Source organism: Gopherus flavomarginatus, chromosome 18, assembly GCF_025201925.1.
Source record: "Gopherus flavomarginatus isolate rGopFla2 chromosome 18, rGopFla2.mat.asm, whole genome shotgun sequence".
Lineage (NCBI taxonomy): Eukaryota > Metazoa > Chordata > Testudines > Testudinidae > Gopherus > Gopherus flavomarginatus.
In genome coordinates, this window is record NC_066634.1 from 2,240,008 (window position 1) to 2,255,951 (window position 15,944).

The 15,944-nt window shown below is 57.7% G+C and overlaps 1 protein-coding gene across 1 annotated transcript; it reads right to left on the reverse strand.

Annotated features, from left to right (window-relative positions):
• Positions 1 to 697: 697 nt before the first annotated feature.
• SYP (synaptophysin) lies at positions 698 to 15,718 on the reverse strand. The gene is made up of 7 exons (XM_050927377.1): positions 15,675 to 15,718; positions 13,656 to 13,721; positions 11,937 to 12,061; positions 10,269 to 10,467; positions 9,091 to 9,282; positions 8,417 to 8,720; positions 698 to 1,880 (listed from the first exon to the last, which is right to left on the reverse strand). Exons 1-6 carry the CDS (start codon positions 15,690 to 15,692, stop codon positions 8,421 to 8,423), a joined length of 900 nt encoding a protein of 299 aa, XP_050783334.1. The 5' UTR covers positions 15,693 to 15,718; the 3' UTR covers positions 698 to 1,880; positions 8,417 to 8,420.
• Positions 15,719 to 15,944: the final 226 nt, after the last annotated feature.

Consider the following 15,944-nt stretch of genomic DNA (forward strand, 5'->3'; position numbering starts at 1 on the left):
TACAGGGGGATGGATAGATAGAGGGGGTGTATGGGGATGGGTAGATACAGGACAGATGGGGATGGATAAATAGATATGGGGAGGATGGATAGATAGATATGGGGTGTACGGGGATGGATAGATAGATATGGGGGGATAGATACGGGGTGGATGGGGATGGATAAATAGATAAGAGGATGGATAGATAGATATGGGGAGTATGGGGATGGATGGATAGGTATGGGGGGATGGAAAGATAGATACGGGATGGGTGGGGATGGATAGTGGGGGTGTAGGGGGATGGATAGATACAAGATGGATGGAGATAAATAGATACAGGGGGATGGATAGATAGAGGGGATGTATGGGGATGGGTAACTAGATACGGGGAGGATGGATAGATAGATATGGGGGGATAGACACGGGGTGGATGGGGATGGATAAATAGATATGGGGAGGATGGATAGATAGATATGGGGAGTATGGGGATGGATGGATAGATATGGGGGGGATAGATAGATATGGGGTGGATGGGGATGGATAGATAGATATGGGGGGATGGACAGATATATAGAGAGGGTGTACAGGGATTGGTAGATAGATATGAGGGGATGGATAGATACGGGGGGGATGGGGATGGATAGATAGATAGTGGGGGTGTAGTGGGATGGATAGATACGGAGGGGTGGGATAGATAAGGGGGGTGTACGGGGATGGATATGAGGGGATGGATAGATAGATACGGGGGGGATGAGGATGGATAGATAGACAGATACAGGGGAGATGGATAGATAGAGGGAGTGTAGGGGGATAGATACAGGGTGGGTGGGGATGGATAGTGGGGGTGTAGTGGGATGGATAGATACGGGGGGGTGGGATAGATAAGGGGGGTGTACGGGGATGGATATGAGGGGATGGATAGATAGATACGGGGGGGATGGGGATGGATAGATAGACAGATACAGGGGAGATGGATAGATAGATAGTGGGGGTGTAGAATTCAGGGAGCCAGTGGGAATCGATGGGCGGGTGGGCAGGGAAGAGATAGATGGATCGAGGGCTATATAGATAGACTGTCCCCAGCCCCCTGGGTTCTACAGCACCCTCCCCACACACCCCCCAGTGGAAATCGGGCTACCATGGGAAGACCCCAGTCTGCCCCACCACGACTGGTCACTGCGGCAGGGGTGCGGATTGGGGGTGACGGGTGCTGATTGGGGGTGGTGCCCCTCCCCTGCTTCCTAGAGTCCCCCCTAGGCGTGACAACGTCCCAGCGGGGAATGGGGTGGGAATGGAGGCCCTAAATTACCCCCCCCAGCATCCCCCACATTCCCTTCCTCCAGCCCCTGCCCTGTTACCCCACTCAGCTCATCCCCCAAACATGCTGTACCCCCCCAAATCTCCTCCAAGCTGCTGATCCCCCTGAACCCTGAAATCTCCCCCACAGCCAGCAAATGAGATCTGACCTCCCCCTAAAGTGGGGTGCAGGGCACAGCTATCTATAGCCAGGAACCGGGGGGGGGGGGGTGGAGGGTGAGGAGGGCACAGAGTTAGCTGTGCCCAGGGGATGGGGGCATTGCGGGGAGAGTAGAGGTAGGGGGGTGCACAATTGGCTAGAGTGGGAGGTGAAAGGGCAGGACGTGGGGTGCTGGGGGCAGTGCAGGAGTTGGGGGGCAGGGAGGTGGGGGTGTACAGCTGTCGGGTTGGGGTGCTGCGGGAGGTGGGGGGGCACAGCTATCTAGAGTTGCATTTTCTCATATATATATATATATATAATATATATAAACAGCACAAACATTTACACTCATCCTGGGGTCCCCCACCAGCCCCTCACATGAGGGGACATGGGGGGGGCGGGACAGGCGTCATCTCCTCACAATGCCCCCTGCTGGGGGAGAGACCTGGGCGGCGGAGGGGGAGAGAAAGAGAAAAACAGGGGAGGGGTCATTAATAAGCACACACAGAGCGAGCACCCCCTGCTGGCCAGGCACCCACATCGTGGCTTGCCCCCCCTCCGCACTTCACTCACTGGGGTTCTATCCTGGCTTGGGGCGGTGGGGTCTGGTGGTTAGATTGGGGGGGGGGGGCTGGGTGCCAGGACTCCTGGGTTCTCTCCCTGGCTCTGGTAGGGGAGGGGGGGTAGTCAGAGCGGGGGCGGGGCTGGGAGCCAGGACTTTTGGGTTCTCTCCCCAGCTCTGGGAGGGGAGTGGGGTCTGGTGGTTAGAGCAGTGGGGTCTGGGAGCCAGGACTCCTGGGTTCTCTCCCCGGCTCTGGGGGGTGGGGAGTGGGGTGCAGTGGGTCAGACCCAGTTCCTGCTATGAAATACAGGGTGCTAAAACAATTATAAGGCAATCCCCCACCCGGCACACCATTCCCCTTCTTCGAGGGGTGAGGGGTCCATCTGAGTCCAGCTTGACTCTGCCAACCCCGTCCTGCACTCTGCAGCAGGCACCCCCAATTATAACAACCCAGCAGAGGCACAAGATCTCTGACTAAACAGCTCTCCCCAGAAGCGGCCGCATCTTAGTGCTGGGCGCCCTGTATAAACAGCACCTGTGCCCCACCCCAGAGCAGGGCCGGTGCAAGGATGTTTTGCACCCTAGGCGAAACTTCCACCTTGCACCTCCCCCCGTGCCCCCACCCTGAGGCGCCCCCCCCAGCAGCGCCCCACCTCCACCCTGAGACACCCCCTGAAGCCGTGGCAGCTCCCCCCTCCGCCCTGAGACACCCCCAACCCGTGGCAGCTTCCCCCCTCTGCCCTGAGACACCTCCCCAACCCGTGGCAGCTCCCCCCCTCTGCCCTGAGACACCCCCCCCAACCCGTGGCAGCTCCCCCCCCCGCCCTGAGGCGCCCCCCATGCGGCAGCTCCCCACCTCCCACTCTCCGCCCTGAAGCACCCCCCTCCTGCCCCAATTCAGCCCTGCTCTGCCTCCTCCCCGAGCACGCCATCGCCAATCAGCTTAGGCACCGCAAGCCTGGGAGGTGGGAGAAATGAAGCGGCCACGGCGTGCTCGGGGAGGAGGCGGGGCAGGGGTGAGCTGCGGCGGGGAGTTCCCATGCGTGCCGCCCTCCCCTTACTTGCTGCAGGCGGCCCTTCCCGCGCTCCCCTGCCCCAGCTCCCTCTGCCTAAATGCTGGCGGCGACTGGGGCGGCCGAAGATCCGAAGAAAATGGCGCCCCCCCCAAATCCCAGCGCCCTAGGCGAGCGCCCTAGGCGACCGCCTAGGTCGCCTAAATGGTTGCACCGGCCCCACCCCAGAGATGGCTGCATCTCCCACATTTTTATGCCCTTCCGCTCTCCAGGTGGCCCCACTCTGCTCAGTGGTCTCTGCCCACACACTGCTGTTCTCATGGGGGGAGGGCACAGCCGGCTGCCTGGTGAAGGGGGCAGGACTTGGCTCAGGACCGAGGATCTGTGGGGTTTCTGGTGCCTGGCCCTGAGACTCAGGGCGATGCAGGGTCAAGATACAAAGTGGTCATGGTCCCACCCCAGCGCGGTGGGTCTCCTAAATACCAGCTCATGCCACAGCCCCTGAGGCCCCAAGCGGATTAATTTATGGATTGCCACAGGGCCACGAGCCGCTGCTTTGCCTCCACCTGGCCGCTGAGACATTAACAGAATAGCTGGCGGCTGTTACGAGACTCTTAACATTACCCAATACAGCAGGGAAAAGACGGCAGTGGAGCAAACACGGTGAGCGGGGAGTGTAAAGGGAAAATAGTGAAACCGTGGGGCTTAACCGCCGGGGAAAGGCTGTTGTGTTGAGACTGATTTCTTAAGGCTGAAGCGAAGAAAGATGACTACACCTTGCTGTCAAACAAGCTTATGCTCTCGCCACAGCTAGGCCGGGCGAGGCGGTGAATAAAAGGGAGTGAAACCATTACGAGGACGCTCGGTCAGAATGGAGTAATCAGCAGCGTCACCGACCCAGCAGGGCCCAGATCAGTTCAGCGGGAGGTCCCGAGCTCCTGCCGAGGTCAGGAGAAAAGACTGGCAGGACGTATAGGAAACGGGGTGTCACCGTTAGCCATGGAGGGTGAGGGAGAAGGGCTGGAAGGCCCCGGAGGCAACGGGGAGCTGGCACACAAATAATGCTGTGGCCTGACCCAGCGCCTCCGGCAAGGTGGGTCGCACACAGGGGCTGGAAGACGCTGGCTCTGTCTGCGAGGCCGCCTCGGCCCTTGGTTGCATGGCCTCTCACTTCAGCTGGCCTGGCCGTCTCTAATCTTCACGGGCCTGGCCCAGACCAGCACCTCCAAGAAGAGGAACCGGTTTGGGGCACCCAGCCGGGCCCCTGCCTGAAAACGACCAGACCGTGTCCCCGATTCCTGCTGCGAACAGTAACCGAGCTAACGACGGGCAGGTCCTCGTAGGGCCATAGACGAGCGTCGTGTCTCGTCCGCCCGCAGAGGCCGGGCCAATCAAAGCCGTTCCCCGCCCCGTCTTGTCTGGCTAGTGTCCTGGGGCCAACACGGCGACACCACGGAGAGGAGTGAATGGGGGGCGGGGCCTTGGGAGAAAGAGGCGGGGCAGGGTCTTGGCCTCAGGTGAAGGGGTGAGGTGGGGGGCAGGACATCTGGAAGCAGGGGCGGGGTCTTGGGAGCATGGTGGGAGGCGGGGCCACGGTTCGGGCACCTGTGGCCCCTCCCACTTTTAGGGTGCTCCCTGGTATCAAAAGGGTAGAGAGACACGGCTCTGACCCCCAATATATTAACGTAGCTTTTGTCCACGCGGCCCACGGAGCTCAAGGTGCATTTTGCCGAGAGTCGTTCCAATAATGCGCAAGTGATAGAAATGTGGCTAGAGACCAGGTACAAATGTCCGACGACAGTGGCCAGCAGAGGCAGACAGCCTGGGGATGAAATCTTAGGGTACGAACGACACAAATCTGAGGGGTGTTTGCACCTGTAGGAACAGTCTGAGGTTTACAGCTCTCTGTCCGCAGAAGAGGCCACGCTGCTGGTTCTCCACCCGGATCGACGGAGCTCTGTCTGTCTGTATTTAGGCTCATTTGATCTTCAACCAGCATTTCTGGAGCGTTGAGTTTGCTGCTCAAAGCTCCAGGAGGGGTGGCCAGCCGCTGGGGAACTGAAAACAAGCAGGACAAATTGGAGAACGGGGCTGAATGCAACATGACATTGAAACCGAGCCGAGTCCCATGCCAGGGGGCATCGTCAGCTAATGAGTGGGACGGCTGAAGAGGATCTGGAGCTTAGAGCAGCTCACAGATTGAAGCAGAGCCCGCCACAGGATGCGGCTGCGAAAACGCTGAAGATCATTCTGGGTGCGTTGGCCAGAGGGTCGTACATCAAACATGGGCTAGGGGTGGGGGGTGTCTTTGTCCCGATGGTCTCGGCTCTGGGGAACGCTGGCCCCGCAGATGAGCGTCAGTGAGCCGTGTTCAATCCAAGGCATTTCAACCACGGGGTCACCACCTGGCTCAGGGTGAAAGGTCGGTTGCAACACAGAGGTTGGACTTTGGTCCAGAACAGGTCCCACCTTCCTCTTTTTCGGTAGCGAGATGCCTTGGGAAGCAACTTAACACGACAACAGATCTGGTCTGTGGAGCGAGAAAAGCTAACGCAGGCAAAACACCAGAGCACTAAGAAATATAAATCATGACCGGGACATTCGCCTCCTCTGCAAATATAACACTGGCTTGGCTCCTGGATGCTGGTGACCTGAAACTAATTAATTAGGACACGTAGGTGTCAGTTCACGCGCTTTAAAGACTGTCCCGGGTCCCCGGGCGGGTCTTTGTTCTGCAGCGGGTGCCGCTCGAGATTGCGGGAAAGTTTCTCCCAAACGGAACAAGTTCCTCTTGAATGTGAACCATCCCGCCACGCTTAACAGTTTCTTCTGGTCTCGCCAGCTCCAGGTGAGGATAATTCACCACTGGAACAATTTCCCAAGGCTCGCGGTGGATTCTCCATCCTGGGCAATTTTAAAATCAAGATCTAAAAGACGGAATGATTCGGAGGACGTCCTGTGTGATACAGGACTAGATAATCCCGATGGTCCCTTCTGAGAATCGGTAACAGACCCAAAGAAGCACCAGTTTATGATGTGATCTGTTGGAACTCCTCGCCTCATGATTTTTTTGCCTGAGGTTTTAGGAGAAGTCAGTATAGCGCCAGGGAAGGAGGAGAAAGGCCACAGGTGAGACACAGGAGGACAGAGTAGAGGAATCTATCATGAGGAAGTAGGTTAAAAGGTTGATGGGAACAAGACCTTGCTGTCTTCTGTTGAGATCTGGATTCTTTTTCCTCGATTGTGTTAGCAACACCAGATTTGATAAGCAACTGACACAAGTGAGGGACTATTCTGCGGGTCTCTTAGTCACAAAAAGCTAAACAAAGTCACCTTCCCAGGCTGGCGATGGAGGATACGCGTTACTTGTCCCTGTGTGTTATTTGATTCTGGAAAGGTGGAGGGGTGTATCGACCAGCTGCCTGGCGTCTGTTATACCAAATCACAGCGCGACACCACGTTTGCCTTTGTCTGTCGTGCACTATTCGTTGCTGTTGTTATGCATAGCTAATAAAGCTCCATAAAATTAAATTCGATGCTCGGGTCCTTTTTTCTAGCAAAGCAATGGAAATGGAACGACCTCGAGAAAGGCGATACACGGAATTAGGTAATATGGGATTTGGCAGAATCCGATTTTTTTAAAATATAATTTTGATGGACAATATTGATGGTTATTTTTACCTATTTAAATTTTCACCACTGTGCAAAATTATGGGTTTTAAGCAATTTTTCAACCCAGTGTAACCTTCACAGCTAAACTGATGAGTTTTAAGCATTGGTAGTTTTAAATGTTATTGATTGAAATTTTAGCAGCCGTGCCCACATATGGGTGTCAAGCAATTTTTTGATTTTCACAGATTTAAATTTTCACAGCCGTCACAATTACTGGTTTTAAGCACTTTTTTTTTTATTTTTACCAATTTCAATTTTCACCATCGGCCTGAGGGGTTTTAATCTTTTCATTGATGTAAATTTTCACAGTGGTGCACAATTACGGGCTTTAAGCATATTTTTTATTTTTCCTAATTTAAATTTTCACCATTAAAATTGTGGGTTTAAGCATTTTTCCAATGTCCATCCATTTAAATGGTCACAGCTGTGCAAAATGATGGGCTTTACGCTCTTTTTTAAAACAGCTGAAATTATGGGTTTGAAGCACTTTTTCCCATCTACATTTTCACGGCTGTGTCAAATTCTGGGTTTTAAGCATTTGATTTTTCCTGATTTCAATTCTCACAGTTGCAGGAAATTCCGGGGACAGGTCAAACAATGAGAAGGGGAAAAACAACTATTTCGTGATACCAGATGTTGAAATTCAGAAAGGTGTAAGAGGAACCCTTTATACGAGAGCAACCACATCTGTATCACCAGTGCAGGTCAGAATATACAAAGTAAGTGGTAAATCAATCTCTCCTTCTCAAGCAGCGTTTCTCTTGCTTTGCCCCGTACACATTTTGATTCTTGAGGGACATACTGTGTTTGTTTGTTCGGTTCGTTTGGCTCCAATGAGATAAAAACCTACCCTTCTCAGTTTGCTTATAGATTCATGGATTTCGGGGCCAGAATGGTCCAGTGTGAATATCAACTCTGAACTCCCGTATCACCCAAGCCGCAGAACAGCTGCCAAATAATCCTAAATTGATCTTTCAGAACTAGGGCGACCAGACAGAAAGCATGAAAAATCGGGATGGGGGTGGGGGGTAATAGGAGCCTCTATAAGAAAAAGACCCCGAAATCGGGACTGTCCCTACAAAATCGGGACATCTGGTCACCCGAGTTAGAACGTCCCAGCTTGACTGAAAAATCGCCTGTGATGGACAATCCATCGTGACCCTCGGTCACATTGTTCCAGTGGTGAATTACACCCACCGTTAAAGATGGACACCTGATTTCCAGGCTGAATTTTTCAGCTTCATCTTCCAGTCACTGGACTGTCTTAGACCTTTGAGGGCTAGACGGGAGAGTCCATTATTAGATATTTCTTCCCCTGGGAGACACTTCGAGGCAGGATCAATTCACCCCTTCACCTGCCCTTTGTTCAGCTAAACAGCGGGAGCTCCTGGTGTCTCTCGCTCTCAGGCAGCGATTCATTCTCGTGGTTCTTCTCTGAGCCCTTCCCCAATGGATCCACGTCCTCCTTGACCTGCGAGCACCGGAACTGGACCCAGGATCCCAGCAGCGGTCGCACCAGGGCCTGATCCGGAGGCCAACTCACCTCTCTGCTCCCACTCGAGAGTTGCCTATTTACACACCCCAGGATGGCCCTAGTTCTTGGGGCCCCACGTCCCCCACACTCCCCAAATCCAGCATTGCTGCTTCCCAGGACAGATGCCCCCCCGAAGTCTGTAAGTCCGGCCTGCGTCCACACAACACAACCCCCCATCCCTGCACCCCACTTTAACTCACCTGCCTACATCTGGTTGGAGAAGGAAGTGGGGGCGGCCTGGCCGTACCCCCCCTGCTGGCCGTAGGGGTCGGGCTGCCCGTAGCCCTGCTGGTTATACTCCGGCTGGTAGCCACCCTGCTGGCCGTACGAATCCTGCTGCACGTAGCCAGATCCCTGGTTGTAGGAGTCGGCGTAGGCGTCCGGAGCCGGCTGCTTCTCCGGGGCGGCAGGTGGGTACTTGGCAAAGGGGGCGCTCCAACCCGTCTCCTTAAACACGAACCAGAGATTCCCTGTCCACAGCACCAGGTTCAGGAAGCCAAAGACCTGGGTGGCGGGGGAGGCAGAGAGAGGGAAGGAAGGGTTAATGCACAGCGAGGACGGGGTCCCGTCTGGGGGGCGCCGGCTCCTACCCGGCCCCAGGGCAGGGACTGGCTGGCTCAGGGGGGTGGGGAATGGGGCAGGGGCCTGTCCCCTCTGGGGGGTGCTGAATCCCATGTGGCCCCAGGGCAGGGACTGGCTGGCTCAGGGGGGTGGGGAATGGGGCAGGCGCCTGTCCCCTCTGGGGGGCGCTGGCTCCCATCAGCCCCAGGGCAGGGACTGGCTGGCTGGGGGGCAGGGAATGGGGCTGGGGCCTGTCCCCTCCAGGGCCACCGGCTCCCCTAAGGGGGTCTGGCTGGCTGGCGATGGGTCTCACCACAGAGGTGTTGAGCCCCGAAATGACAGGGTCCTTCAGCTCTTTGCACGTGTTCCCCTCTTTCTTGCAGACATCCAGCCCCTCGATCACGTTGTTGGGGTCCGTGGCCAGCTTGACGTCAGAGAGACCCTTGGCCCAGGCGCACGAGCTCACCAGCCACATGAAGGCGAAGACGGCGGTGACGACGAAATCCTGGGGAGAGCGCGGGGTAAGCCCCCTGCCCGGCCCCCCGCGACACAGCCCCTCCTACCCCTGCCCTGCCCCAGCCCCGCCCCTCCTAACCAGCCCCCTGCCCGGCCCCCCACAGGACAGTCCCTCCTGCCCCTGCCCCTGCCCTGCCCCCAGCCCCGCCCCTCCTAACCAGCCCCCTGCCCGGCCCCCCATAGGACAGCCCCTCCTGCCCTGCCCCTGCCCCTGCCCTGCCCCCGGCCCCGCCCCTCCTAAACAGCCCCCTGCCCGGCCCCCCGCAGGACAGCCCCTCCTGCCCTGCCCCTGCCCTGCCCCCGGCCCCGCCCCCAGCACAGCCCCCGGCCCCGCCCCTCCTAACCAGCCCCCTGCCCGGCCCCCCGCAGGACAGCCCCTCCTGCCCTGCCCCTGCCCTGCCCTGCCCCCGGCCCCGCCCCTCCTAACCAGCCCCCTGCCCGGCCCCCCGCAGGACAGCCCCTCCTGCCCTGCCCCTGCCCTGCCCTCAGCCCCGCCTCTCCTAACCAGCCCCCTGCCCAGCCCCCCGCAGGACAGCCCCTCCTGCCCTGCCCCTGCCCTGCCCCCGGCCCCAGCACAGCCTCTGGCCCCGCCCCTCCTAACCAGCCCCCTGCCCGGCCCCCCGCAGGACAGCCCCTCCTGCCCTGCCCCTGCCCTGCCCCCGGCCCCACCCCTCCTAACCAGCCCCCTGCCCGGCCCCCCGCAGGACAGCCCCTCCTGCCCTGCCCCCTACCCCAGCCCTGCCTGGCCCCCTGCAGCACAGCGCCCCCCAGTGTCTCGCTCTGCCTGCCCAGGGAGAGCGCCCCCTGCCCTGCCCCCAGCCCCGCCCCCTGCCCCATGGTGCCCCCCAGCACCTGGCCCTGCCTGCCTGGGGAGAGCGCCCCCTGCCCAGCCCCCAGCCCTGCCCCCTGCAGCACAGAGCCCCTCAGCACTTGGCCCTGCCCAGCCCCCCGTCCCCCTGTGCACCCCACACTCACGATCATGGGGCCCTTGTTGTTCTCCCGGTACTTGTTCTCCATGAAGAGGTAGACGACGGTGGCAGCCAGCGAGTACAGGAAGGCGAAGACGGCGATGGTAACGAAGAATTCGGCAGAGGAGGAGTAATCTCCAATGAGGAAAACCTTCTCCACCTTGGTCCCCTTGCAGGCTGGGACGTCGAAATAGACCTGGTGGAGTCTTGAGGGAGAGGGTTGGGGGCCGGGGGGAGATGAGGCAGGGGGCTCAGTCATAGAGAAGATCCCAGTCCGTTTCCTGTATGTATAGCCCAGACCTCCCAGGAATAGAGCCCAGTGTCAATCCTGACCGCTTATGCAAAGACAAAGGCAGTCTGTAGACAGAATACAGCCCCGGTCTGGGTAGGAGGTGTCAGTTCATATATAGCAAATATCGACCAGTTTTCTATAGCAGATGCTGGTCAATATGCTGGATATACAGCCCAGACCTCCCAGGAATACCACCCAATGTCAATCATGGCAACTAACAAAAGACAAAGACTGTCTGTATACAGAATACTGCCCAGTCCATATATGGACCAGGTCTGTGTAGGAGGTACTGGGCCATGTATTTCTTATATATAGCCCAGACCTCCAGGAATAGGGCCCAATGTCATCCTGACCACTTATACAAAGACAAAGGCTGTATGTTTACAGAATACAGCCCCATCTGTGTAGGAGGTATCAGTCTGTGTATAGTAACTATGGACCAGGGCTGTGTAGGAGATGCTGGTCCATATACTGCACATACATAGCCCAGACCTCCTATGAACAGCACACAATGTTAACCCTGACAAGGGCCGACTGTATACAGAATACTGCCTGGTCTGTATAGGTGGTGCCAGTCCATATATGGGTTATACATACCAGATCTGTATAAGAGATTCCAGTTTATACACTGTATGTACAGCTCAGACCTCCCAGGAATAGCAACTCTTATGAATCCTGACTGCAACTCAAAATTGAGAGCAGGCCATGCAAAAAATACAGCCCTGGTCTGTACAGAAGGAACCACATCGTATGTTCTAGAAATACAGCCTGGGCTCCCCAGAGACAGAACCCAGAGCACATCCTGATTTCTACGTGAAAGTCAAGGGCAGGAGACTGCACATGGAATACAGCCTCGCTCTGCATAGGAGGCACCAATCCATATACCATATATATAGCCCAGTCTGCCAAGGAGATGCTGGTCCATATATTTACTATAAATACATCCCTGGAATAGTGCCTAGTGTAAAGCCTAATGCCCATCTCAAAGACAAAGGTCCTCTGTATACAGAATACAGCCCTGGTCTGTGTAGGTGGTGTTGGTCAATATACTGAATATACAGTCCAGGCTTCCCAGGAATAGTTCCTAGCATTAATCCTGACTGCAAAGTCAAAGTCAAGGGCAATCTGTATATAGAATACAGCCTGGCAATAAGGTGTCCGACGAGCATAATTCACCATTGGAACAACTGACCAAGGCGATGCTGGGCCATAATGAAGAAAGTCCCAGCCTGTATAGGAGGTGCCAGTTGATATGCTGAATACACCAGCCAAAGTCAGTGTGAATCTCAGCTGCTGTCCCATCCCAGTCCTTACCCATCAAAAGTCTCCTGGTCCCTATGCAGCGTAACGGCCGGTCCCGATGCAATATAACGCCCAGCTCACCTGAATGGGTAGCCAAACTCCACTTCGATGTTCAGGTCGCTCTCGCTTCTATTCACACACTCAACACTGAGGCGAAATTCCCCGCTGTAGGTCCCGCAGGTGGCAAACGCAAAGATAGCAAAAAGCTGAGGAGCAAGATGGGGCGGGTGAGACCACAGGTGGTGCTGCGGGGTGTGGGGCAGGAGCGCTGGCTGGGGGGGGACTCCCGGCTACTCCGGCCTCTCCCGGACGGGGTCGCTGTGGGGAGCGGGGTGGGAGCGCTGGCTGGTGCCAGGATTAATAACCCCACCTCGGGGAGGCGGAGGAGGGTGGAGCAGAGAGGAATTGTGGGTAATTATAGAGGGTTAGCTGGGTCCCGCCCCCTCTAATCCCCCCCGAGAGCTGGGACGAGATAAGAACCTGTCTGACCCAATTGTCCATCTGTCTGCATCGGCCGCACTCCTCCATCCCCCGCCCCCCCCGGGCGCTGGAAGTGGAAAGTGGGGGGGGGGATACTGTGGATGGGCCCACGCGGCCATTCTGGGGGGTGGATACCAGGTTGCCTGGGCCTGTCGGTCTGATCCTGGGGCGAATGACTCCAGAACCAGGAGGATCCACAGGCCCTGGAATCGTTCCCCAACCAGTTGGGTAAATGGGTCCATAATATGGCAGAAATGTCAAGCGAATGGGTCTGGAATCACTCCAGAACCAGCAGGGGAGGGGCTGCGAGCTGCTCCAGAACTGGAGGGGGTGGGGGAATTGGGAGCCACTCCAAAACCGGTGGGGGTTCGGTCGGGAGCTGCTCCAGAACTGGGGGGGGATCATGAGCTGCTCCAGAACTAGCAGGGTAGGGTAGGGGGTCTGGAACTGCTCCAGAACCAGTAGGGTAGGATAGGGGTCTGGAACTGCTCCAGAACAGGCAGGGTAGGGTAGGGATCTGGAACTGCTCTAGAACTGGCAGGGTGGGGTAGGAGGTTAGGAACTGCTCCAGAACAGACAGGATGGGTTAGAGGATCTGGAACTGCTCCAGAACAGGCATGGCAGAATAGGGGTCTGGAACTGCTCCAGAACAGGCAGGGTAGGGTAGGGATCTGGAACTGCTCTAGAACTGGCAGGGTGGGGTAGGAGGTCAGGAACTGCTCCAGAACAGACAGGATGGGTTAGAGGATCTGGAACTGCTCCAGAACAGGCACGGCAGGATAGGGGTCTGGAACTTCTCCAGAACAGGCACGGCAGGATAGGGGTCTGGAACTTCTCCAGAACAGGCAGGGTAGGGTAGGGGTCTGGAACTGCTCCAGAACAGGCACGGCAGGATAGGGGTCTGGAACTTCTCCAAAACCAGAGGGTAGGGTAGGGGTCTGGAACTGCTCCAGAACAGGCAGGGTAGGATAGGGGTCTGGAACTTCTCCGGAACGAGAGGGTAGGATAGGGGTCTGGAACTGCTCCAGAACTGGCAGGATTAGGGGTCTGGACTCTCTCATTCTGTCTCTGAGTTTCTCCGTCTGGTTTCCCCAAATCTGATGGGGGAAACGAGATCTGATAACCCATTCTTCCTGCATCTCCTTCCTCCGGTCCTCCAGCCCCTCCCACGTACACTGGCTCTGCAGGGGGGCAGGGAACGGGGCACGGGGCCTGTCCCCTCTAGGGGGCGCTGGCTCCACGCCCCAGGCCAGTTCCCAGGCAGTACAGATGGGACCCCGCCAACTCCAGCGTCCTGGGAGCCAGTTCCGGGGGACTCACCCATTCCAGCAGTTTCAGAAACCCCAGCGGCTCCTTGAGCATCCGGAATTGCCCCCCAGCCACTACCTGTCAATCAAGGTGGAGAGAGAGGGGGCAGGGGGTGATATTACAATATCTTACATCCCATCTATTCCTGACCCTGTTCCCTGAGCTGAGGAGAGAATCCAGGAGTCCTGGCTCCCAGCCCCACCTGCTCTAACCACCAGCCCCCACTCTCTTCCCAGAGCCGGGGAGAGAACCTAGGAGTCCTGGCTCCCAGCCCCCCTGCTCTAACCACTAGCCCCCACTCCCCTCCCAGAGCTGGGGAGAGAACCCAGGAGTTCTGGCTCCCAGCCCCCCCGCGCTAACCCACCAGACCTCACTCCCCTCCCAGAACCAGGGAGAGAACCCAGGAGTCCTGGCTCCCAGCCCCCCTGCGCTAACCCACCAGACCCCACTCCCCTCCCAGAACCAGGGAGAGAACCCAGGAGTCCTGGCTCCAAGCCCTCCCTGCTCTAACCACCAACCCCCACTCTCTTCCCAGAGCCAGGGAGAGAACCCAGAAGTCCTGACTCCCAGCCCCCCTGCTCTAACCACTAGCCCCTACTTCCCTCCCAGAGCTGGGGAGAGAACCCAGGAGTCCGGGCTCCCAGCCCCCCTGCTCTAACCATTAGCCCCCACTTCCCTCCCAGAGCTGGGGAGAGAACCCAGGAGTCCGGGCTCCCAGCCCCCCTGCTCTAACCACTAGCTCCTACTCCCATCCCAGAGCTGGGAGAGAACTCAGGAGTCCTGGCTCCCAGCCCCCCTGCAGCCCGGGGAGAGACCCCAGCACAAGACGGTTATTGAAGATCACAACTTCCTACTAGGAAGAGCCCGGCAGGAAATATCTCCCCCCAACACATCCCGACAGCCCCCCCAACCTTTCCCTGCCCCCAAACTTACTGCCCCCCCGTCAACAGGAACCCCCCTCTTCTCCTCCTGCTGTCGGTGGGGTCTATGTTAAACCCTCAATTAATAAACAACCCCCTTGATATCTGCACCCCCACAACCGCCCCCCGCCTGATGCATCACCCCCACCAGCCCCCCAACCCTGGTGGGAGACGATTCTGCCCCCACCAGTTCATAAACTGCCTCCCAATTACCCTGAAACCCCATTTCTAGCATTACACTTCTCATTTTGACCCCCCCCCGTGGGGGGATAAATATCCCTGAGCCAGACCCGCTCCCTGGCAATCAGCCCCCCCCAAATTATCTCCCCCCCCCATATTCCTCCAGCCAGCAGGAGACCGGGGGAATTCACCACCCAGCCAGGTTCTGCCGCGGCAGCTGCTGGGAGAAGATTCTCGAGTCCCCCCCATTGATAACGAGCCCCCCCACGCGTGAGCCCCACAACCCCCCCCCCCGCACCTGACTGTCATGGCAATGAATCCTCTGCAGCAGCTCAGCCATCTTCCCTCCCCGCCCCCGCCCCCGCTGCAAATGGAGGAGGGGGTATTTGTGGGTCATCTCCCCTCCCCGCATACACCCCCCCACTCCAAAACAGCCGGTCGCCTCCCCCTTCCATCTCATTTGAAACCCCCCTTGCATCAGTCTCAGATTCCCTCCCCCCCATTTGCGGCACGGAAATATCCTAGCGCCTGACACCCCCCCCCAAACATCGTGCAATCCCCCCCCCCCTTCCATTGCAATCTGCCTGGAGACAATCTGTGCCCCTCCATGCATCAATTTCAGATCTCCCCCGCCCCCGCAGCTGGGAAATCTCCTACCCCCCCATTATAATCTCATATATTCGAGCCCATCTGTGCCCCCCCAGTATCAATCTCAGATTCAACCCCCCCCCCCATATTTGCAGGGCGTTGCATTTGAATGCAGCAGCTGCTGCTGCTGCAGAAAAAAGAACACGCTGCTAGCCAGGAACTGGGGGTGCCCGGAGGGAGTGGGGTGCATCTCCAAAAGGGGGGGAGAGGGCCCCCCCGCCCTACGGGGAAAGCCTCCCCTTCCCCCGATTGCTGTCTATGGTGCTGAGAGCCAGGTGCGTACCTGATTGAGGACTTCCATCTTGGAGCTGTCTGGAGCAAGGCGGGGGGGGGGTAGATCCGGAACAGCCCGGGGGGGGGGCAGACGCAGGAGGGAAGAGCGGGGGGGTAAGGTGACGTCACAACGGGGGATGTCACTCCCTGGCAGAGGGAGCGGGAGAGATGGAGGGTTCAAATCGCAGAGCGGCGGGGGGGGGGGGGGGGCTGGGAGCCAGGACTCCTGGGTTCTCTCCCCGGCTCTGGGAGGGGAGTGGGGTCTAATGGTGAGAGGATG